Below are 25800 nucleotides of genomic sequence, written 5' to 3' on the forward strand. Positions count from 1 at the left end.
ACATCTAACAACAACCTTCAAATTGCCCCATTCATAGTGTCTCTTGCCAACGTCAGAATTCATAAGTGATTATCCTCCACAAATTTTAGCCAACCCACATCAATTAGACTTTGTACCTTATGTTTCAAGGTCATACATACAATGCTCAATGGAATGCCCCAGGACTCCTCCATGATAAGCACATGTTGTGTTCGAGTTGTATCCTCGAAAAAATGGAGGTTGAGGAACCTTAACTGGGGTTATGGCTACCATTGCATTATTGAGTAGATATGGGAGTAAGTTAGCATACGACACCAAAATTAGGGTGAATTCTATAGGCTTTTTTGCTGGAAAATTCCTTCCCTGGTTGGTGTTTTGGTTTGTGTTAAGGGTGGTGTTTGGTATTGGATGTGCAGCAGGCAGGCTTTGTGGCTGATTTAGGGGTGGCCTTTATGGATGATTGAGTGTTCTTGGTTGATAGGGTGGTGGGTAATGAGGAGGGTTGATATTGGGTGAGTATTGACATTGTTGAGCTGGTGGGAAATTTGGCCATGTAGGAACGACATTCACAGCATGGGTTCCTCCCTCCTTATTCTCTCCATTTGCCCCAGGCTTCTTATTCATCATAGCAGGATGATCAAATTTGCCTCTTTTCAGACTCACTTTGATCCTTTCGCCAGCAAAAACCAAATCGGCAAATCTTGAAGGCGTGTAACCCACCATCTTCTTATAGTAGAACACCAGTAATGTGTCTACTATCATTTTTATCATCTCCCTCTCCATCATTGGGGGTGCTACTTGAGCTACCAGATCCCTCCACCTTTGGGCGTATTCTTTGAAAGATTCATGCTCCTTCATGCTCATGTTCTATAGTTGTATTCTATCTGGAGCCATATCAGAATTATACTGATACTGCCTAATGAAGGCAACCATTAGGTCCTTCCAAGAATGGACTCAGGAAGGTTCCAGATTAGTATACCAAGTGACAGCTGCCCTAGTAAGACTTTCCTGGAAGAAATGCATCAATAATTTTTCATTTTTCGAGTATGCCCTCATTTTCTTGTTGTACATCTTCAGGTGATTTTTGGGGCAAGTAGTCCCCTTATACTTATAGAACACTAGGCACAATTTTGCCATGTCAGCAAAGGCATAATCTCCACCTCCTTCAATAGCCCTCAGCCTTTCCTCTATATGATTAAATTTCTCCCTTTCCACCATAGCAGGAGGCTCCTCCCACCGCAAAATGCAAGGGTTGTGGTTGTGGGTGGAACTTAGGGCCCTCCAAAGTGTTTGGCAAGGGTACACCACCAATTACTTCCCTCTCAATGGCATATCTGAGGTGAGGTTCGAAGTCAGCTAGATTGTGGTCTAGGGGTGCTTCATATGTCTACCCTATGGGTTGAGAGACATGTGCATGATCAGATTGGGATTGTTGGCTTTCAATGGGTATGGGTGCGGAGTTATCAGCATTCTCATCGAGAGTGTGTGCAACATTGGGTGGTGTATAGTTGGGAGGCAAGCCATATGGTGGGAAGGAATGTTTGTTTTGCGCAAAATGGGGGCCGCCCGTACTTCCCAATGCTTCTCCTCCTTGACCTACCATATTCGAGACTAGAGGATTTACTTGATTGAGGCCAGATGGGTGAGTCGGGTCCCCCTCAGTGGCGGTACTTGCGGCAATGACTGTAGCTGCATTGACCTCCATCACTTTTTTCATACTCATCATGGCTTCCATCATTGTGGTCATTTGCTCTTTCATGGCCTCCATGTCGGCCTTCATTTGCTCTTGCAACTCCTCTACTTCACTCATTACTCTAGCTCTAGCACGTGTTCGATAAGGGCACCGTAAAGTGCATTCTTTCCTTTTTATAACAATGATTATAGTTCTAATTTCAAGGAAAGAATGCAATGAGCAATGCAACCAATGTGAAAAGCATGAATGTATGTGAATGATGCATTGTTGAAGTATTGCGAATTTTACACAGGACATTCAGTAGAACATAGGGTCGAATCAATTCAGATTCTCATTAAAATAACATTGTTCATTTCATCTTGTTAGAGTCAAAGCGCAACTGGAAATAACACATAGACATCAACAGTCCCTAATTTTTGTAAATTATTTAGCTCAACCATGTCTTGGCAGTAGACGAAGAAACTATGTAAGCTCGATCCATCTTCTGCCCCAACTTTTGCAAGCTAGTTACTTCCATACTCGACCTTCACTTGATGAAAACCTTTTCTTAAAAGCATGTGCTTGGTTCGACCCCATAATCCAAGGAATAGAAATTTTGATTGTCAATACTTCGACAACATATCATAGAGATGAATGGTTAGGGCATACTTATGCTATGCATGGAAAATGTAATTATGAGATTGACATGAGATGCTTGAAGAACCATCATTTCCTAGTTAACCATGCATTAGGTACCATCATGTTCACATGATTTTCAATCATTTTTTTTAGAGAAATGAGTGTATAATCCCAACATGGTTGGTTGATAGCCATCATTATGGTACCCAACACATGTAACTAAGAATGTGGTGTAAACTTTCATGACTTCTTGTTGTTCTTTTTTTGTTTTGCAGAGGAAAATGCAAGGATCATGCATAACATGCGAACAATGAAAATAAAATGTATGCAGTTTGTAGAACAAAAAGCATGTGAAATGAAGATGCATGATAATGCAATGACTCATACAAAATGCAATGCATGAATATGATAAATGCAAGAATGCTACGCCCGTTACGATGCCATGAAGAGATGTATGATGCAATCAAGGAACATGCCAGTGTGAGTTTCCTATGTGCCCCCTAATTCAGGAACCTAATGGAAAGGATCCAAAAGTCCACTTCTAGTGATAATTCCCAAGGGTGGTTTCACGTAACTTTATTGGCTTCTATAGATATCATCCTCTTAGGTAACATATTATGGCGATAGGGACTATCAGTGACAATGCATCACCAAAAGAGGAAAACTCTAGATGAGGCTTCATTGTTATCAAGCGAGTCGGAGACCCAGCATGACCACAGATCGACCTCCACTCCTTATGGCTCACATAGACCCGGGTATAGGGCCTAATATCTCAATGTGTGTGCGAGGTGTAGGTGTCATGTATGCGTAGAAAAATTATTTATAACTATGAATGTAATTGATAGACAAACACACACCAAACACAACAACATAGTAAAGGTTATGTACAAATATGGAAAAATCAAAAGATAAAAGGGAAAAGGGAAAATAAATAAAGAAGAAGTCGTGATAAAAACATCGCACACTGACTGGACGGCCTAACTCTCTAACAGTTCCCAGCGGAGTCACCAACTATTGCAACCTACCCTTCAGCGAGAGGGCAAGGCAAAAAGCCAAAGGTGCATCTTCTTGTGAAGAAAACTCGTGGAGTCGCCACCAACGTTTATTCGAGGAAAACGTTAGAAAAACCAAAAAGACGAAGGTTTGTAAATTTTGAAAATAAGGGTTCAGGAGTTGTTTACGCACGAGGAAGGTATTAGTACCCCACTCACCCGTCACAAGGGACGACAGCCTTTAATTGAGTGTGCAAAACATTACTTCAAAATTGTGTATTTTCACTTTTTATATTTTTTATGTATTTTCCCTTTTTATATTTTTTTATTTTTTTGGGGTCAACAAGGGTGTTGCCCTTTCTCCTACTTATCCTCAGGTGCAATTAGGAATTCAGACCTACGTAGTTCTTTAAGTCTAAAAGTTTGTGTGTTACATAGATTTTATGTTTTTTGAAATATTTATTTTAATTGCGAACAAAAGTTGCTTAAGGCGTTGGTCCTTGAAATGATGTTTTAAACTTTGAAAAGTGGAAAGAGTCATTTAAGGTGTTGGACCTTGAAACGATCTTTTGATTTTTGAAAAGAGGAGAGAATCGTTAAGGCGTTGGACCTTGAAACGATCTCAAGTGATATTTGATAAAAAGAAATTAGTTATGAGTTGGTTTTATCTTGGTTTGTGCTTATTAACCTTCAACCTTTTTTAAAGATAACTTGCAGCACTAATGATCAGTTAAAACTTGCTTCACAAGAGAAAAACAATTACCGATGATAGGAGAAGGAGATGAAGATGCACAAAACAATAAAGAGGACCCCTAAGGGTCCATGAATCATGTTCAAATCCTTAAAGACAATCACTAACTGGATGAAGAATGAAGAACGATGTAGAAGTCGATTACGGTTGCAATTCGAAAGCGCCTCGGCCTCGTTTTTCTCTTATTTCTTCTTCTTCTCTCTGATTTCTCTCAATTTCACTAAATCCTTTCAATAGATGAAGGTTGAACCCCTTCCTTCAGCCCCCTCACGCCTATTTATAGGAAATGAGGGGACTTGGTTGATCTGCAGCTCGCCCAGGTGAGTTGTTGCTTCAACCTGAAGTAACCTTGCTCGCCCTAGGCGAGTCAGAGGCTACCCTGGATGAGCCAATGGTCAAAAAAAGCTTCCAAATGACCCTTTTGCCCTCCTGTTTAGGTATTTTCCATATTCTTTTTCGAAACGTCGAAAAACCTTTCGGATTGCATAACAACTGTTGTTAAGTAGCTCAATTCGGCTAGCAATAATCAAAATGTTAGCAAATGATAGTCCTCGGACGAAATTAGGGTATGACACCAATTACAAAATTACAAAAACAAAGTCTTCAATTTTGGTGGCTATTCTCTCTTTGGTATTTCACTCAATTTGGAGTGCTTCTTAGTCCAATAACTCTTAAGGTGGTTGGTCCCTTGCTTCTTGACTCAAATTCTCCAATTGATGGCACCAATCCTCCTTTCCAATTCCCAATATGGCAACTCACAAATAAGGAAACAAAGAGACAAGCAATAACCAAAGACCAAAAATGAAATGAAAGCTAAAAAAATAGACTTTTAACAAGACAAATTTTCAAGGATTATTCAACAATTAAAGCAATGAAAAGCACATAAAAGCAAGCTAGGACTCAAAGAGAAACCTAGAATGGCTCTAGAGTAGAGTAAAAAAACTATATAAAAGAAATACTCAAGAAACCTCTAGTTTTGGAACTTGTTTTCACACTACTTTTCAATTAAAATTTCAGAACTAAGATTAGTATAAAATAGGCACCAATTATAGAACAAATTTTGAGCCAAAACAACAAGCACACTTCTTTTTCACTTGTTTCTTTATTTTTCTTGGACACTAATTTTCCTGCCAAATTGTATGATTTTTATTAGTTTTTCATTTCATCCAAATCACTTGGTTCTTTTTTCTAATTTTTCTTCAGATGACTAGAAAATTCAGTAAAAATTTAAGCTCAAAATTCGCAGTTTTCATTAACTTTTATAAGTTTTTATGTTCAAGCTGCCAAAACCAACAATTTCAGCCTTCGAATTTTTTTAAGCATGGTATATTGATTGCCTTAGCTTACTTTCAACTTTCCTATGTATGTTAAACTTATTAGGCTTGTTTATCATAGTTTTAGGATTTCAGCGTTCACTTAGGATAAAAATTTCAGCCGGCAATTCAATCACCAAAACTCAATTTCACAATCGTAAGGAAACCTAAAAGTTCAAGAAAAGGTTCACAATCAAAGACTCTCTAAGAATTTTGCATGAACATGTTAAGGACTAATTAACATGCAAGATTTGACTCAAGTCCAACAATAGGCTAAAAAACTTTCATACACTCATGAACAAATGAGTTAGACAAAGAAACAAGAAAAATAAAATTCAGCACAACATAAGGAATCTTATGTGACAAGTTTCATGACTAGACATGACTTCTATGACAAAACTATAATAGGTGAACATGTCACTCTAGATTTTTAAGGTTTTCTTCTACTTTAATGTTTTTGTAAGAATTTTACGGTTTAAGTTTCAACCACAAAAAATAGCAAGACAAAACTCAAAGGAACCTAAACTCAACACAATTCATGGTTCAAGAACAAGAACAAGAAATTTGAACCATAGGAAATCAAATCTAGCTTCTATAGCAAGTTTAATCGATGGAAATTCTAAAGAATCATGTTAACAACATTCAACACAAGACATGTGAGGAAATACATGTAGAAAAATGAAGAATCAACAATGGAGGTTTAAGGAGCACCTACTTGAAGCTCTTGTGCTCTAATTACCACTTGATGGAAGCTTGCTTAAGAAGCTTCTATGGAGGCTGGATCTTTGAGCTTCAACGAGGTCCTACAATGGAGATTTTCAACCATGGAGATGCAGCGGAAGATAAAGGAAAAGAGGTGATAGGAGGCACCATCCACTAGGAAATAAGCTTTGGAAGGAGGAGTTTCACCACCAAGAGAGTGCCTTGGATAAGAGGCTTAGAGATTAAGCTTCAATGGAGGAAAAGAATGAGAGAGAGAGGGGTGACATGAAATTGAAGGAGAAAAAGAGGAAGAGAAGTTTAACTTTGAAGTGTGTCTCACAAGTTTCACATTCATCAAAGTTGTGACAAGTGTTACACATGTTTCTATTTATAGCCTAGGTCACTAACTAAATGAAATTTACTTTGTGAATTTCATTTTCATTTCATGTGAATCTAAGAGGAATATTCCAAGGATATGTCAAAGGCAGCTTAGAATATTCCAAGAATATGCCAAAGGCATCTTAGAATATTCCAAGAATATGCCAAAGGAATATTCTAAGGATATGCCAAAGGAATATTCTAAGAATATGCCAAAGGGGGGAAAACTACATACACCCCTCCAATAGCTAAGCTCACACTTATGCCAAAATACACGAAAATACAAAAAAAGTCCCTAGTACAATGACTACTCAAAATGTCCTGAAATACAAAGCTAAAACCCTATACTACTAAGGTACCCTTAACTTGTAGGGTTGAGAGCCCTTAATTTGTAGGGTATCCTACAAACCTAAAAGAAGAAAAACCTATTCTAATATTTATAGAGAAAAGTGGACCTAACCTTGGCCCATGGTCTCAGAAATATACCCTGAGGTTCATGAGAACCCTAGGGTCTTCTTTAGCAACTCTAGCTCAATCCTCTTGGAGCCTCTTGCTCATGGCTCTGGTGACTGGTCCCTTCCTAGGGGGGATTTCATCAAGAAGGGCAATGTGTCTACCAAGAGGTCCTCACCTTTTCTCACTAACTAATTAAAAGTGGGAGGAGGTTAAAGGTTAGGGATAAGAGAAGCCACAAAAAAGAAGGAAAAGGATAAGGTCATTTCCTCTCCTACTACTGAAGGTTTTGTTTCAGAGATGGAGGTTTCTAAATAGAATGAAAATTTTGGTGTTGAATAGAAGGTCCATTCTGACAAAGTTTAGATTTCTAAAAAGAGAAGCCTTCTAAAGACTATTCTGAAGGACCTCAAAATGAGGAAGAAACCCCTCTAATTGAAGCAAAGGTATAAGAAAATGAAGATTCTAAAGAACCTTTTGACTATGGCTCTTTCCATGAAGCCTCAAAACACCTTTCTAAGGAAGAGAAGAAGGATAAGGAAGACAATTTTAAGCCTTAGAATGAGCATATAGCAACCGATGAAGGTTATTAGTCTGCTTAGAATGAGAAAGTTGGAGATCATAATCAAGACATTCATCCTTCTGAGGGTGCGAAGGCTGTTAAAGCTCAGAACAATGCGAGTTTTGAGCCAGTTCAAGAGGATCTCAATGTATAGACCATTCTTGATGTTTTGGCCAAGCTGAGGACTACTGATTTTAGCTTGGAGAAGGAAGAAATGGAGAAAATGTTGGATCAAGTGGCCTCGGAATAATTAAGAAAGGGGGGGTTGAATTAATTATGAACGTGTCTTGACTAATTAAAAATTTATCCTTCTTAATGTTACTAGATTAAATTAGGCTTTTACTACTAAGTTAAGAAAGTAAAGAACAGAAATGGAAACTTAACCAAAAGTAAAAGCGATAATTAGAAGTACATAGCGGAAATTAAAGAGTGTAGGGAAGAAGAAGACAAACACAAGATTTATATTGGTTCGGCCATAAACCGTGCCTACATCCAGTCCCCAAGCAACCTGCGGCTCTTGAAATTTCTTTTCAACCTTGTAAAATCCTTTACAAGCCAAAGATCCTTTCAACCTTGTAAAATCCTTTACAAGCCAAAGATCCACAAGGGATGTACCCTCCCTTGTTCTCTTTGAATAACCAAGTGGATGTATCCTCCACTTGAATTGATCCACAAGAGATGCATCCTCTCTTGTTCTCAGTATAACAATCCCCAAGTAGATGTACCCTCTACTTGTACCACAAAGGATGTACCCTCCAATGTGTTGGGACAAAGAATTCTCAGGCGGTTAGTCCTTTGAGTCTTTGTAAGGGGAAACAAAAGATATCTCAGGCGGTTAGTCCTTTGAAATCTTTTGCTTAAGGGGAAGGGAAGAATCAAAAGAATTCTCAGTCGGTTAGTCCTTTGAATCTTTTGTAAGGGAGAAGAGAGACACAAAAGAATTCAGGTGGTTAGTCCTTCTATTCTTTTGGCAAAGGGAGAAGAGAATGAAAAAGATGAATAGCACAAGTTTTTTATCAAAGAACTTTTCTTGAAAGAGAAAGTATTGAACAAAAACTTTTAGAAAGATGAAGAGAAATGAATCAGAAAATTCTGTAGAAAGAGTTGAAAGATATTTGAAAGATTGATTGAAAGATTTTGAAGGATGTTGTTCTTGAAATTCATGCCATGGTCACATATTTATAATCTCTTGATGACTCAAGTTAAAGTTTGTGACTCTTGGCAATTTCTTTAAAACTAGTCACCTTTTAAACATTGTGACTCCTTTGAAAACTAGTCACTTAAAAAGTTGTAAATTTTGTAAAAATCTTCAGAAATAAGTCACTTGAAGAATTGTGACTTTTGGAAATTTATTTTTCGAAATCAGTCACTGGTAATCGATTACCATCAAGGTGTAATCGATTACACGTCAACAGATGTGACTCTTCATGTTTAAATTTGAAAATCAAAACGTTTAGAAACACTGGTAATCGATTACAAGTATTGTGTAATCGATTACCCAAGTTTAAAATGATTTGAAAATGTTTAAACACAAGTTGTGACTCTTGAAATTTGAAATCTAGCATTTTAAAACACTGGTAATTGATTACATGCTCATGGTAATCGATTACAGCTTTGTAAATCAGTTTTGAAAACAATGCTGGCTACTGGTAATTGATTACTACCTTCTGGTAATCGCTTACCAGAGAGTAAAACTCTTTGGTAATGATTTTGTGAAAACTTGTTGTGCTACTCAATGTTTTGAAAAACTTTTTTAGTACTTATCTTGATTAAGTCTTCTCTTGATTCTTGAAACTTGATTCTTGAATCTTGAATCATGATTCTTGAAACTTGATTCTTGAATCTTTGGATTTTGCTTAACTCTTGATTCTTTGGCATCATCAAAATAACCTTGGAAGGCATTGCTTCCACAGAAAGAAGAAGAAGAGGAGGAGGAAGAGCCTTTTGAGAAGGTAGAAAAGGTTGAAGTTGTTGTAGAAACTGCTCATAATGTACTAGAGGTTACGGGTGGTGGGAGAACCCTTGTTGGGTATGTAAAGGATTCCTTGTTCAACACCAAAAATATGCAGAATCTCTTTAACTCTCCCATCTTTGACACTTCAGTCAAAATTGCATGTGGCATTGATCCCTTACATGGTGAACCCTCAACCTTGTCCATTTCATTCCCTCATGAGTTAGCTACTACAAAACCTTCTATGGTTCAGGAGGAGGTTCATTTTATTCATATTTCCTCTCCTCAACCTGTTGTTGAACCTTCTACAAGGTCAGTAGAAAGTAGGCTAAACTCCATGGAGAAGCAAGTCAGAAAATTTTGTTTTGACTAGAAGCTATTGTTCTCCAACATTGATCAACTTTAGAGAACTGATGCAATCCTACCTCCCAAGGGCATTGGATAGAAGACTCCAAGAAGATTGGGCCAAAGATGCAGGAGAAGGCCCTAGGGTTATCATGAGCCTTAGGGTAGATTTTGGACCCATGGGCTAAGTATGAGCCACTTATCTTTGTAAATACTAGAATAGGTTTTCCTTCTTTTGGGCCTCGTATTTTGGCCATTTTAGATTTGTAGGGTACCCTACAAATTAAGGTTACAAGTTACGGGTACCCTAGTAGTATAGGGTTTTAGCCTTGTTCTTTAGGGCATTTTGAGTAGTCTTGATAGTAAGGACTTTATTGTATTTTAATGTATTTTGGGCATGGGGTGAGCTTAGCTATTGGAGGGGTGTGAGTAGCCCCCCGCTAGCTTCTCAATGAAGCTTTGTTCCTTTGTTTCCCAAGGAAGCTTCCCATTGTATTTTCATGTATTTTGGCATGGGGGTGAGCTTAGCTATTAGGAGGGGTGTGAGTAGTCCCCCTCTAGCTTCTCAAGGAAGCTTTCTTCCTCTAGCTTCCCAAGGAAGCTACCTTCCTTGCTTCTCAAGGAAGCTTCCCATGTGCTAGGCTATAAATAGAAGCATGCGTAACACTTGTCATAACTTTGATGAATGAGAAACTTGTGAGCCTCACTTCAAAATTCAACTTCTCTGCCTCTTCTCCTTCAATTTCCATGCCCCCCCTCCTATCTCTCTCTCTCTCATTCTCTTCCTCCATTGAAGCTTCCTCTCTAAGCTTCTTATCCAAGGCACTCTCTTGGTGGTGAAGCTTCTCCTTCCATGGCTTATTCTCTAGTGGATGGCGCCTCCTCTGACCTCTTCTCCTTTATCTTTCGCTGTAACTCCATGGCTGAAAATCACCATTGAAGGACCTTATTGAAGCTCAAAGATCCAACCTCCATAGAAGCTTCTCAAGCAAGCTTCAATCAAGAACCATGAATGAATTATTTTAGAGACTCCTCCACCTTGAGGAGTGGATTTGTGACAAGGCTAGACCTGCCTTGATTCCTGAAGTTGCCCCTATGCAGCATAAGCCTCCACAAACACCATGTGCCTTCATTTTCTTCATCTTCAAAAAACTCCTATCCTAACAAGCATGAATGATAGCCACCATTTTTTCCTCCCTTCTATTTTTTGCTTGATGACAAAGGGGAAGAAGTTTAAAAGGGATTGGTGTAGGGAGTAGATAAGTTTTTGTAGGATCATCATGGGCTTTATTTTATATATTTTGCTGATTGTTTTCTCACTTTTTGAATGATCCTATATTGATTAATGAAAACTGATCTTAGTTAAATGATTATACCTTTTTGTGTTCTCTATTTTTGTCTTAGATTATGTTGTGTGTTGTTAAAACTGTTAATTATGTTCATAATGCATGAAATGAAGGGGAGTTTTCCACTAATTAATAAGAAAAAGAACTGATGAATCATACTCCTAGGGGGAGTTAAAAATAAAAGGTTAATAAATATACTATCATCCTTTACATTTTCTCCTAAGGGTTTGTCATCATCAAAAAAGGGAGATTGTTGAATCCACATCCCTGGTTTTAATTATGACAAATCGTTAGCAATGTAACTTGTAAGGATGATGAATTTTATGTGATGACTAACATTTTGCTCAAGTGTCTCAGTGTGAAAACACAATTCAATCCCTCCTTCTTGTGATAAAACATAAACAAAATGTATATTAAATTTCTTATATTTTTATATGAATTTTCTATTTAATTTTGTGATTTATTCTTGAAAATATTTATTACTAAAATATATTTAATTTAATTATTTGATTTCAAAATATAATAGTAAAAATATAAAAGAAAATTTAATTTAAATTTTGTTTATTGAAAACACAATATAAAGTGTTACTATAAAGTTTTTTCATGTAACCGAAACATAAAAAGCAAGCATAATAAAATTTAGTATGGTGAATTAATTAAATGATAGTTTTTTTTATTCATTTTTTTACTCATTATTGTTCTAAAAATATATATAAGTCGTTAAACATGAATACATTGTAATTCTTATTATTTCTTCCACTTTATCTAGTTGATCACTCTACAAGTTAAATGATATGCAAAAGGATAAAATAGAATTTTAGTTTCTTATCTATATTTTTGGTTTATTTGGGCCCTTAAGTTTAAACGGTTTTAGTTTGGTCCATTTAAGTGTTTCTCTTAGGGATGACAAAATGGACCCGAAAGCTACGAGTATCCTTAAAAGTACCCACAAGCAGGGAGAATAATTACCTACTTATTAGGACTAGGGATGGGAGTAGGTATTTACCGATATTTTTTTGTAGGAATAGGTTTAGGTTTGGGTACGAGTACTATAGTATCCACTCCATCCCACCTCGTACATATATATCATATATATTAAATATTAATATATTAAAATATGTTACTTAAGTAAATAGTTTATATTATATATTTTTTCTATAAAAAAATATATTTTTGTTCCTAATTTTATGACTAACAATAACGGTCTAACATAGAAAAGTGAATTTTAATTCAACATACCTTATATATTAAATTTGTTTTATATTTTATTTAAGAACATTGAACTATTATTTATTTTTATGTATAAGTTTATGAATTTGTTGACAAGTTCTTTTAAGATTGACTTCAAATTGTGAATGATATTGTGTTGTTTGGTGCTTCAATTAGTAGTGTAGATTTGCATTTATTTAATGACTTATTTTTGTAATGTTGGATGATTATATTTGTAATATTTATTAATGACTTAATTTTTGGCAAATCAATGTTATCTTTGCTTGTTTTATTAGTACCTTCAGTCTTATATATAAGAAATAGCACACAATGTTTTCTTGATGTTAATTATAAGAAACATAAGACTACTTTATTGACAAATTTTATTTTTATCCCTAATTAATTACGAGGTCTATCAATGATATGCACTAACATCTCCATGAATATGAGTGCATTTATTGAGATATCAACAAAACAATGTATACTCATTGGTTAAAAAAATTATCTTTGAACAATAATCACCTCTTAAACCATTTAATGTCATAGTCTTAAAATAAAATAAAATTTTATGATAAATTAAGTAATCTAACCACTTATATTAGTCTTGATGAATTAGGTAATTGTTTCTTTATATATATAGGATCTAGGTTAGTATTATGTATGGATGCATTTAATGTTATGTTTGGATTACTTAGGAGTAAATTTTCCATTTACTTGTAATTTTTCTATTTAATATATATTTTATTGATTTATTAAATTTATATATAAGTAAATATGGGTTGTGGGTGTGGGTGTGAGTATATAGATACCCAATTGTATTATGGGACCTTATCCAGACCCTCTGGCAATTGTCATCCCTAGTTTCTCTTAAACCAAATTGGTTCTTCGGTTAATTTATCACATTAACTTGGTCAACTTGATAACACATGATAAATCTTGAGAGATGCTATATCAGCCAACAAAATATGTTTTTAAAATCAGAAGCTAATGAAAGGATCAATTGGATCTAACAAAGACAAAATGTGGGATGAAAGTGAAACTATTTAAACTTGAGAAATCAAATTGAAACAAAAAAAATAAAAATAAAAGACCAAAACTCTATAGCCTATATAAAATTATATTTTATATTTTATTCTTTTTTATATTTTTTTATTTTTCTCTTTACTTCAAATAAATTATTGGCGTTTTCAAACAAAAAAAAACATTTGTGAAGAGGAGATTTGGAAAAAATAAGTGAAAATCGAGATAGTAAGTGCACTTAGAGGTTGTTGGACCATGGAAAGCTAAAATAAATTTATGTTGTTGTAATGTCATATTTATTATTATTATTCTTTTGAAGTTTTAAATTATTTTTTGAAATAATAAAAATTATTATTCTCTATGCATAATTTGTCTTGTGCATCTCACAGGTAGATGCAGTAGTATCTATCTTTATACTTGGATACAATGGTCTCTATTTTCCCTCGCAAAGTTATTAAGATTAGAAGGCCTTTTAATTGAAGTAATTTTTTTATTTCTTCACCGTCAAGTGTAAAACGGTTATAAAGGAAAAGTTTTTCTTGGAATTAATGATAATCATAGATTTTGATTAAAATCAAATTTAACTAAAATAAGTTTAACTTTGTATGATATTTACTAAATAAATCTTTAAAAACACATGAAATTATTTAACAATGAACCATTTATGATCTTACTTTCAAGAACAATTATACAGGACTATTTTCTTAAGAAAAAAATCGAGAAGGTAGAAATGAAGAAAAACAAACAAAAAAACAACACCAAATGCGCGCGTAAGAAACCAACTTAAATTGCATTACTATTAACACAATATATAGATAGAAGTTCTTATCCACTCCAATAACATGCCCCTTAAGAGAAAAATACAATAAAATAAAATATAGATGGATTACATTGCATTTGGTCATTGTGCCTCCTTGAGTCATGTAGAGATAAAGGAAAAGAGGAGAACACTGCTAAAAAAACTTGTTTTGTTATGAAGCATATTCTAAGATAATTATACGAAAATCATCTTAAAATATATAATGTGATGACATTTTTGTAATTAAAATTATTATATTTTTATTTTTATGATGCATGTAAGACGGTTATGAAAAAAAAAAAAGAATGTCACACGGTAACATTTTTATAATTATTGAAAACTTAAACCACGAAAAAAAACCGCCTTTGTATTGGTTTCTTTACTACTAACTCTACCTTGTTCTCATTCATTTGATTTTCGATCGTGGTTTCAATCTCATGCATGAGGCTCCCGCGCCGCACCCCACTCCTTCCCTCCAAACCCATGTATGATGCCGCACCATGTATGACACCGCACCCCACTCCTCCCCTCCTAACCCTCCCCGCCACGCTCCCTCGCGCGTGAGGCTCCCGCACCGCAGCAACAACTCTCCGCAATACTGGACTCGAGAAGGAGCCATTCATTCATTCCAAGGGATGACCCTAGACGCTTCCGCTCTTTCTTTGGCGGCAGCGTCGTTTTCTCTCCGCTTTACCCATTCATTCATTCACATTCTTTGTAAGTCCTCTTTACTCCTTCTATCATCATTGGTAAGTACCCTTTGCTTTTGATTGCGATCCTTTGTGCTCGTGAGAGTTATTTTTTTTTCTCATTTGGATATTTTGTCGAGCACCTGGTGCATGTAAAATCAAAAGGTGTGATACGATGCGATGCACAGTAGTAGTTTAATAATGTAGTGTCTCTTAGAGAACTAGTGGAGTGTGTTGAGAAGCTGGTTAATCTTCTTTTTCTTCTCTAGTTTGACTTGCGCGTGAAAATAACGCATCTTTTCAGCTCAAATTCACAACTCCCCAGTTTTCTATCTCAAGTTCCTCTGAAACTATACTAACCGTGTTTGCTAATGTGAACATCAAAGATTGCTTTTTCAAATTGATTACGTTAATTGGCCACAATTTTTGCAAATATGGATAGGATTGTTTGTTGGGGTACTCTTGCATGCAAGCTAATATTATTTTCTGAGATTTAAATGGGAAATTACAAAGTAACAAACTGTTTGATCGAAGAGTGTAAACTTATTAGTCAGGAAGTCTATTTTTCAATTCAATATAAAAAATCACCAAAACAACAGACTAGGCTTCATGAAGTTATTTTCTGGGTATAAGATAGTAATATGATATTTGATATGCATTAGATGCATGATCAATATCTGAAGACCACTTTTCACAAACTGATTTTCATAGAGCATTATTATTTTCAAATTTATTATTCCCTTTAGCCACTTTTTTATTTTTTTTGCCTATTCAATATGTGCTTACCTTTCTGTTTTTTTTTTAAAAAAAATGATATAAGCTTCTATTTTTGCTGAGGAAAGCAAGTTTTCCCAATTTGCATTTATATATGGAAGTTTTAAATTTCTACGAAAACTCTTGGTTAAAGCTTGTCATTGGAATGGGTAGCTTTTGCAATAAGCATCATAAAATAATTTTTTGAATTATTTTGCAAAGGGTTTTTGGTATTTTTAAAACCCAACCTTATGCTGGGTTTTAAATTTGTTATTTGCATCTATTGAAAATAACAATTAGTTCTTGACATGCACTATGAAGATTGTTTCATCAAGCTAACTATCAATTCTTCGAACGTTTTTATGTTCCTGCAATGCTCATGTTTTCCAGCAGCTGAAGTTTGAAACAGTAGCATTTGGGAGATTTTATGAATTTCACCGAATTCTGTTATTCTCAAGTTTTTTGTATAATTGCAGGCAGGGAAAGCTGACAAATATTAACATCCTTTTGATTATATTGTTAGAATTCTATTAGGGAACAGAATGGCATAATGACTACAATAATGCATTGTCCCTCCTGTTGCTATTTTTCATTTTCTAAAGCCCTCCCCTCACCCTCCACAGCCCCACCTCCCTCTTTCATTTGGCAGAACTAATTAGGATGCTTTTTTGGCAGAACTAATTTACAGCATATTTGGATTTATCTTATAAGCTTTTGAAAATATCATATGAAAATATTTTATAACTTGTACAAAAATAATTTAATCATATTTTTATTTTGATTCTATAAATAACTTATACATAAATACCTATACGATAAATACTTGTTTAATAAATGCTTAGTTAAGATATTTACCCCAAAATGCACCTTGGAGTACTAGGTGCAGTTGTTAACTCTATGTACTAGGGGAATTTTGGATCGCTGGGAACCTCGCCTGAGTTATCTCTGAGTATTAGTTTTTTTTAGTACTGTACCTTTTTTCTTCTCTCGCTCTCCATCTACCTAACAAAAAGAAATGAATCATTATTTATATTTTTTTCTCTTAATATTTATTTTTCTCTTCTGGAAGTATATCCTTAATGATCAAACATAAAAATAACAATTTAGTATTCAATAACAACTGTACATGATTTTGACTTCTTTATATTTTCCAATTGATTGATATGTATCAGGTAGTGGTAGGAAGTTTTCTGGCAGGAAACCAGCATGAGCAGAAGCCAAGAAAACAGAAGTTGAATAGGTAAGTGTTAGAACAGTCAAATCCTTTCAATAATGCTTTTGAATACAGCACAGATACAATTCATACTATTAATTTTCTTATATGGAAAAATTATTGGGTACTTATGGGATCCTTGGTATCTATGGTTTCCATAAATTTCAATTTTATACGTATTTAAATATTTTAATTTTAATTTATAATAAAAAGTTAATAATATTCAATTATGTGTTATGTGTAGATTAATGAAAATCATGATAGCTTGAGACTATCTAATAATTTTTCCCTTTATTGCCTTATGTCCTAGTCTTAGATTCTTGATGTCTCTGCCTTGGCATTTGCCTGAGTAAAGGCTTAAAAATGATTTATCAATGAACCATTATTTATTTATTAAGTCTTACTTATAAAGTGATATTTATTTACAAATATTTTATTAATGAAAGATCACACCTCGTATCTAAGACCTTTCACGGGTGCTTTATCATCAATGTAGTTCATTACCACTGCCTGCAAACCTGAATTCAAACTTGGAGAAATCCAGATATTAATTATGCATAATTGGTTTCTGATTGATGTTGAAATATTTAGGCAAGGAAAGCCCTTCGAGCGTTGAAAGGATTGGTGAAACTCAAGCACTCTTACGTGTACAGGCCCAAATCCATGCTGGTCGGGCCCAAATTTTGCACTCCCCCTCTTCCATTGCCCACCTCCATGTAAGCATTCTCAATTGTCTCTTACATTTAGTTTTTCCTCTCTTTTTCTTTCTTCTTTTTTTTATTAAAATTAAAATACAGTTAAGTGATCCAAGAAGAATGTCAACTTTTGTCTTGTTCTAGTTTAGTTGCCTTTAAGAGTGTGTTTGGGTTGTCAACCCAACATACGTTTTCAAAAGCAAGGAAAGGCATACTTTTGGATCCAACTTACGTTCAGGGCCTTGGCACCGATTTTCCAAACATATACTAAATGAGTTACATAATCAATTATATGACATGGCTGAGCATATTTTAAATTTGATCAATGGTGCCTAATTCATTCACAGGGTCCAGCAACACCGGACAAATTTGAAATCCCCATCAGATCCGAGAGCATGAAAAATGATCAGTACTCGTCACCACTACTCAAGGTATTTTACCTTCATTTTGTACATGATTAAATTTAGTGAGTGAATTTAAGTATGGAAACATTCCTATGATTGTAGAGAAACAGCTCTAAATCCCGTGTACAGATTAATGGCAGCAATCGAGAGAGATGTAGTATGGATGAAGAGAGAAGTGTGAGGATCATGGACTCTGGTGTGAGGAAACCAGCAGGTAGTGGTATGAAGATCATTGACTCTGGTTGCTCCCATGGAGATTCCTTCCATTATAAAGCAACCATAGAATTCGGAATACTCAGGTATGATCCTAATTAAGTTTTAGTAGTAGCTGAAAATTGAAAAATAGTTTATAATTAAAAATGTTAGGAACATATTTTTTTTACATATTCTTTTTATTGGTTGAAATTAATTATTAAATGTTATAAAATGTTTATAAAAAAGTTGGATGAATAAGATAACAACTCATTTTTATAATACCTATAAGTGCTTATATTATATATAAGATATAAGTTTCAAATACTGGGACTTTTAATGTTTATTTATTTAACATAAAAAATACTTATACTGCAATATAATATAAATTTATTATTGAGAGTAATTTGAACCTAATTGGTTACAGGCCTATATGTCGATCAATTAAACAGGCCCGAGCCAGTTCTTATAACCCTTGGTAAAAGACTTAAAGAACATTGATGTGATTTTTGAGGTACTTGTTCGGAACAACCTCAACTTATCCTCAGGATCGCTCTAGAAACTTAGTGCATATAATAATTTTAGTCTGACCGTGTTAACTTTACTACGTATGTTTAATTTAAAGAATTCAGTATATTATAATTCTTCGTATAACATCAATAAATTCACGTGAAAAAAGAAGTTCTCATTCCCATTTTAGCTAACATCATGAATTCTCTAAACACATGTAAAATCTTAATGAAACATATTTAAAATTCTTTTCTTCATTGATTATATATATGACTGGTGTGGAATATTTTATTCTAGCTTCAATTTTTTTTTTTGTTTAAATTCAAGTATTAATTCTTACAATCAATTTCTCTGTCAATTTTTTTTATTGTTACTTACATATGTTTCTTTTAGCAATTAGAGAGTTATTAAGACCTGCCAAGAAAACGTGTTTGCCAAAATTATGATTTGCTAGCTGGCTTGAGCCTTCAAGAATTTCTATTCACCAAAAAATACACCAAGTACTAAGTAGTTGTAGTACTACCTAATGCACTAACTTAATATACCAAAGACCGAAAGATAGTCAAATATTTTTCATGCATGCATTCTACTACATATTCATTCTGTAGTTTGTAGAAAAATAAGCTCCTTAAACCAATGGAAGGGGTGGATGATTTTATTGTTCTCTTTCACTTAGTATAAGCATGATTCACACATTTTATTCGAAAATTTATAGCACTTTTTAGTTCTTTTTCTCTCTTTTCATTGATTTATTGGGAAAGTGTATTTTTCTTTCATCAAATACATTTATGGAGAGAAATAAGGAAAGTGCATTTTATTGGGTATTTTTGGAAAACAAATCAAAAGGAAGTGCAGTAGCAACAATGGGGAATGGAAATAGCATTAGTTTTTTTTTAAGGCAAACAAGAGAACGTATATATATATATGGAATTATATCACAATACATGGATTTTTAAAATGTAAATAGTTTGTGTATGTTCTCTAAGGATTGTTAGGTTCACAGCACCAGCACGTTCAATATTCTTTTATTACTAGTATGATATATTATACTAGTAAATAATTCAGTTCTCAATCCCTTTTCTCCGTTATATTAGTTTTTTTTTTTTTTTGCTTGTTTCACCTAATTGTGTGTTTCAATTGTGGTTTGTGAACGAATTCAGTTCGAGAACGCACATTGACGATGAGTATGCTTATGCTGTGGAAAAGGATCCTAAAATTTTGCTGACTTGGGATCCTAGTGCTCCTCTTCAACAGTTTGTTAAGGTTTGCTTGCTTTGGTGAACTGTTGTTTCGATTCTTTTTATTTAAATAAACCATGTTTTGTATATATTTGTTTGATGCTTTGCAGACATCTCATTGTTTATTGTTATTCAATTCTTTTGTGTAGGAGTTGAGTTTTGTGTTTCCCAATGTGCAAAGGATGAATCGCGGTGGTCAGGTTGGTGCCTTTACTTAATGTTTTTCTGTCGATTGTCTCGTCTTCTGCATGTTTGTGGTGCGAAGATTTAATTATTGGGTGGTTTCTTTGTTTATATTTTTTCAATAACAAAGTGTGTTTGTAATTAGAAATAAGAGAACTAGGGTAGGAGGATAATAAATGAGTAAATGGCCAAAAGCTAAGTGGACTCAACAATTGAAACATTAATAATAATATATTTTGTGTTGCATTTTTTTACGGGGTGAATTTTTTTTCCAAGTTTTACTAAACTGTTTATTCATTAAGGTACGTGAGTTGTGTCAATCTTTTTGTATCAGTTTTTTTATTTCTATAAATAAAACTATTATTTTGTCCTTTATTTTTCAATAAGTTCCACATAAGTTTATTTAATTAATAAGATTGTATTAGACAATGTCCTGTTAACAAACAATAACAAATTAACAACACTCTTAACAGTAGCAGAATGTATTTTTTAAGTCTTGGTCACTTGTTATTGTCGGGTACTATTTCAATACTAGAAAAATCTGTTTTATTTCAATACTAATTTCAGTTGGCAGTGACTATGTTAAATGGTCAGGATCTGTTTAAAACATGATTTGCAGGATTCTTGGTATCCAATTTAGTGAGGCCATTTTTTATTAAAGAAATATTGGAACAAACTATCACTCCCACTGAACAATGGTTTTTAGAAAAAACAATACCCGTGTTGGTCCACTGAACAGGGAAGAAAATAAACCTTGACATTAAGTCCAATTTTATTTTGCACCTGGTGGAAGGTGCATCGTGTGTTTAGGTCCTTGCAACTCAAATTTTTAAGTTGATATGTATAATAATTATTAGAATACATTTTGTTTCTCCCAAATAATTTTATCTGTCCTTGGTCCAATGGAAAATACTTCTGCTATATTTACGTACCTTAGAAATCATGTGTGTTCTATTACTAATTTGGAATTTATCAGAACAAATTCTCATCTTTTAACAGAATTCAGCCTGGCTCATACAGAGAGGAGTGAAGATTGAAAATAATTAATCAACATAAAGTATAGAGAAGCTCGATCCTTGTGTTGTTGAGAAATTTAAATTTTGAACTCTTTATGATATGAATGATTTAAGAGAAGTCTTGAGGATTTTAAATTTTGAACTCTTTATGATGTGAATGATTTGTGTTGGTCCTTAATGCTTTCAGCCATGAATATATATAAGTGAAAGGATATGCTTGAAACCATTAATTGGGTACTTAAATTATTTTTGAATGAGGGACATCAGATAGGAGTCATGACACCAAATAAGAGACATGGCATATAGGGTGCTGTCTAACAGAACTTTGTTAAGAATCAACGTAATAAGTTATTGTAGATAACACGAGTCCCACCTTCTGGATCTATGAAAAAGAAAGTGTAATATGATCTTGTTGACACTAGATTATTTAGGGTGGTGGGGGCCAGAAACTTCATTTAATATATGCAAATTTCATGCGGTCACTACTAAAAAAAGAACACAGACATATATCTCCTAAACTGCATATAGACATTTTTTTAAAAAAAAAAAACAAGTTACAAGTACAATTTTTTGACAAGAATCGAAAAAAGTGAGTGAGAAAAGAATCTTCATCTTTATGCATGTTGCATAGAGAATCTTTAATCACATTGTAACATATCTTGAATATCATATTGGAATACAGAAACAATGAACAATAACAATGTATATATATATATATATATATATATATATATATATATATATATATATAAACCTGATGGCAATCTCTCGTTGATGGGAAACAAGTGTTGCTAGCTGATTGAAAATGTTGCTAAGCTAATGAATAGTGGACTCAACATTCTGAATAGTGGACTCAACATGTTGTTGTTGTTGTTGCAACAATCGTTGACTCTCCCCATCCACTTGCTTCCTATAGATTTAAATACTTTAAGGTTTTGTAATGTAAGAATGAAATAGGCAAAATGAGACACCGACCTAGCTGCGAAAATGACCAAGGTAAGTGAACGGCAGCCGAAGATGCTCGATGAGGGGGCGATGCGGTGTAGAAGATAGCTAGCTATGACGGAGACACTAACCTAGCTGCAAGTAGTGACTGAGCAAGGGGAAAGCACCTGTGACTGAGCAAGATAGCTAGCCAGCTGGTTTCATGTGAGTAAATTAATCACGATCAAGGATTCAGATGGTGCCTTCAAAAAATCGTGGCGGTAAAAGGGGAAAGCAGCCTTCAAAAACGGTGTTTTCTACCATCGTCGTTGTTGAAGAACATGGTAATTACAAAAATGCCACAGATAATGTTTTTGTACACCGATGTAGAAGGTGGGTCGTAAATTAATGTTTTTGTAGTAGTGTGTGTAGGGATTTAGGTGATCCGCATAGGGATTTAGTTGATCCGCAGTATAGATAGGTTAGGATTTAGATGATCCACATAGGATTTAGATGATCCGTAATGGAAACGGGTGATATAAGCTGCATACGGATCAAGTTGATCTGTATGCCTTTCATGGATCAAGTTGATCCGCAAGAAGCATACGGATCAACTTGATCCGTAAGAAGCTTACGGATCAACTTGATCCGTAAGAAGCTTACGAATTAACTTGATCTGTATGCTTCTTGCGGATCAAGTTGATCCGTAAAAGACATACGGATCAACTTGATCCGTAAGAAGCATATGCATCAAGTTGATATGTATGCTTCTTACGGATCAAGTTGATCCGTATTACCCTATTTTAATTTAAAATAATGTCAAATAGGTTTAAATTTATGAAAAATGTTTTTTTATTATGGTTTAGGGTTAGTTTTGAGGATTTTAGGCTAAAATAGAGTACGAATGAATAATGAAAAAAGTTTCAAATTATGTTGTAATTCTTTGATGAAGTTGATATTGCTTTGAAATTTGTATTGTAATGTTTGAATTGTTCGAACATGTTGATATTGGTTTGAAATTTGGTTAGTTTGAATTACTTTTGACTTCAGTGGAAACCTTAAGCCAAATGACTTTAATTAAGCGCATACCTCAAGCCAAACCATGGGTTAGTTTTTTTATTTGTTGCCATCCAAATCTGCCACTTCTTTGGCGAACCCTTTGTCATCCTTAGGTTATTTGTGGATCGGGTTCATAAGTAGTTATGGAGAATTTCATTGGCATACATAAACTAAAGGTGAACCACATATTTTAGATAAGTATTTAGCCTATTAATTACATTGTGATGAATTTGCTAAACATATACAATTTGTATATGTTTAGGATGGCAACTTCCTAACAAAATGGTATATGGTGTCCATCCAAGCGTTGATGAGTATGACAAGTTAATATAGTCTGTCTGCTTGGAGGGTTTGGATTGGGAAATGGCAGAAAAGCTACAGGAGGAAATGAAAGGGAGTGGTTTGCGTCTCAAGGGCATGACGAGGGGTTTGATTAGAGCTGTCAAGGAGACAGAGAAGGAGGTTGTGGAGGCTGAGAGCATTACTGCAGTGGCATAAACATTTCAGTGTGTTGCAGCATCATCATGTTGTTCATGGCATCCCAGACACTGCATAAGTCTCCAAGGCTATTATGTAACACTCTTTTTAAAGCCCAATGAGCAGATTCAACCCTACATTTGAAATACACAAATAACAATAAACATATACAACAATAAAATTCCATCAATTCATCAACCTGAATAGAAATAATTGAACATTTTCATACCTGTTTGTTATTATGTTTCCTAAGTGCATCATCTTATTTGTCCAGGCAGTAACAAATTTTTCCTTGTGTGAGATTATCCATGTTTCGTTAACATAGTCAACAAACATTGGCCAAAGTGAACAAGTCATTTCAAACTTCTTCAGGCATTCATTGAACTGTTGTTCCGAAGGACAAGCAACCAGACTTCCCCAGGCATCCATGACATACTCCCAAGCAGTTTTTTGACCAATTAGTAATTTACATTTGGCCTTGACATTCTTGTTTATGTGAAAGTTGCATAACAAATTTGTACATTCAGGGAATACAGTTTTCACTGCATTCATCAATGTCAGGTCTCTGTCAGTCACAATAACTCTAGGGAGGACATCACGTCTTAAAAATATACCTCGGAACCATTCTAAAGACCATACCACATTATTAAGACGTTCACCCTCCAGATATGTAAAACTAGCAGAGAATGTCATCCATGTTGGTGTCACACCAACAAAATCAAGTAGTGAGAGTCTATACATGTTTGTTTTGTAGGTACTGTCTATCAAAAATACCAAATTACATGCATTGACTAACTTCATTGTATCAGGGTGACACCAAAAGATATCATGTACCACATCTTCATCCTTTAATCTATGCCAATGAATATATTGATCCCGTTCAAGAAGCTTCATTAAATGTTGCATTTCAGTATCACTTCCTTTAATGGAAGAACGGTATGTACTTCTTGCATTGTATATTTGTTTGATGGTTGGACAACTATTGACATTGTGCTCCTTCAACGTTAGCAGGATGTTTCTTGGTTTCACTATTGACTTGGTCATATCAGCAATAATTGTCTTTTCTTCCTTAGTCAATCGCTCAGCGTATGGATGTCTAACTAATGACTTGGTTAATTTATGATTATGAATCTCACATCAACTTCACCATCCAACCTTGCTCTTCAACCACTGTTTTCCCACGAAGCTTGAAGGGACATCCACATTTCCTAATCTCAATATCTCTTCTAACAAAATCTTTCTTCCTACATCTATACTCACCACTCCTTTCACAGTCAATTAACACAAATGAAGTCCTTCCTCTACTACCAGTGTGTGTCAGGCCTTATAATGATCGCCACAAATCTATTTTCATGAGCAACGGATCGAGCCTACTACAAAACATCATCTCGGGTACCAAACACCTACAACGCAACCCAAACAATTTTAGTTTTCTACAACACATTCATTATATTAAATCACTCACAATAATAAGCATTACTACCTAAGAAGTATTGAACACATCTGAACAATCAACATGTGGTTCATTCACACCAAATTCTTGTTCATTTTGATCATCCATATCAACTTCTTCAGACATTATACTATCATACATCCATTGATCTCCGTCAATCTTAACAATAAATCATAAATTTCAACAACACAAACATACAACACCTAACCGCACTATACATATAGTATCATACAAAACTCTACATAATTTTTTTACTTCATAGCATTTTATAGACACTACAACTCATGATTAGTAAAATGTAAAAACTCTATATCATTCTACATATGATTTTAATCAATTACACATTTAAACAATTAAATTACTTTTTAAAATGACCATACAAACATAGTAATAATTTAAAAAATTTAAAACTTAAATAAATGTTAGAAATTCAAAATCTGTATACCTTACGGATCAACCTGATCCGTAAGGCTTATACGGATCAACTTGATTCGTATAAGTCTTATGGATGAACTTGATCCGTAAGACTAATATGAATCAGGTTGATCCGTATAAGCCTTACGGATCAACTTGATCCGTATGATTTACGGAACACCCCACTCACACACACCCAGCAGAAATGCTTACCTCATATGCCGCTGACGACGAACCAATTATCACAACAATAAACACCGGCCCCTCCACCTTCACCCAAGCTCACCTATCTCAAGAAAAAAACCACACGGAAGAGAGAAACGGAAGAAAAAAAAAGCTTCACAACATAAAACAATGCTCACCTAGCTTTTTAAAGAAGATAGAAGAGAGACATTTTAGACATTTTTCAAAAATATTGGGTGCACCTAGCATGTTTGTTTTATCCTCATAATCTTGTTCATGTAAAAGA

At 34.4% G+C, this 25800-nt stretch overlaps 1 protein-coding gene across 4 annotated transcripts; it reads left to right on the forward strand.

Moving 5' to 3' along the window:
* The first annotated feature begins 14422 nt into the window (after positions 1 to 14422).
* LOC102670478 (uncharacterized) lies at positions 14423 to 21139 on the forward strand. 4 transcript variants are annotated; one of them, XM_014771446.3, is made up of 8 exons: positions 14423 to 14828; positions 16726 to 16793; positions 17358 to 17482; positions 17809 to 17892; positions 17995 to 18164; positions 19728 to 19830; positions 19955 to 20005; positions 20988 to 21139. In XM_014771446.3, the coding sequence occupies exons 4-8, from the start codon at positions 17857 to 17859 to the stop codon at positions 21033 to 21035; spliced, it is 408 nt and encodes a 135-aa protein (XP_014626932.1). In that variant the 5' UTR covers positions 14423 to 14828; positions 16726 to 16793; positions 17358 to 17482; positions 17809 to 17856; the 3' UTR covers positions 21036 to 21139. The 4 variants fall into 4 exon arrangements, with proteins under 4 accessions (XP_014626932.1, XP_040868917.1, XP_006604060.1 ...); XM_006603997.4 differs by having other exon boundaries at positions 14426 to 14828; positions 17358 to 17435; positions 17968 to 18164; XM_014771445.3 differs by having other exon boundaries at positions 14429 to 14828; positions 17968 to 18164.
* The last annotated feature ends 4661 nt before the right edge of the window (positions 21140 to 25800 follow it).

Source organism: Glycine max, chromosome 19 (genome assembly GCF_000004515.6).
Source record: "Glycine max cultivar Williams 82 chromosome 19, Glycine_max_v4.0, whole genome shotgun sequence".
Taxonomy (NCBI): domain Eukaryota; kingdom Viridiplantae; phylum Streptophyta; class Magnoliopsida; order Fabales; family Fabaceae; genus Glycine; species Glycine max.

Bases quoted from the DNA above. Each gene is read 5' to 3' on its own strand.
- LOC102670478 (XM_006603997.4), top strand. The intron at 17,893-17,967 runs GTATTTTACCTT...CTATGATTGTAG, and splicing joins ACTCGTCACCACTACTCAAG to AGAAACAGCTCTAAATCCCG. The intron at 19,831-19,954 runs GTTTGCTTGCTT...TCTTTTGTGTAG, and splicing joins CTCTTCAACAGTTTGTTAAG to GAGTTGAGTTTTGTGTTTCC.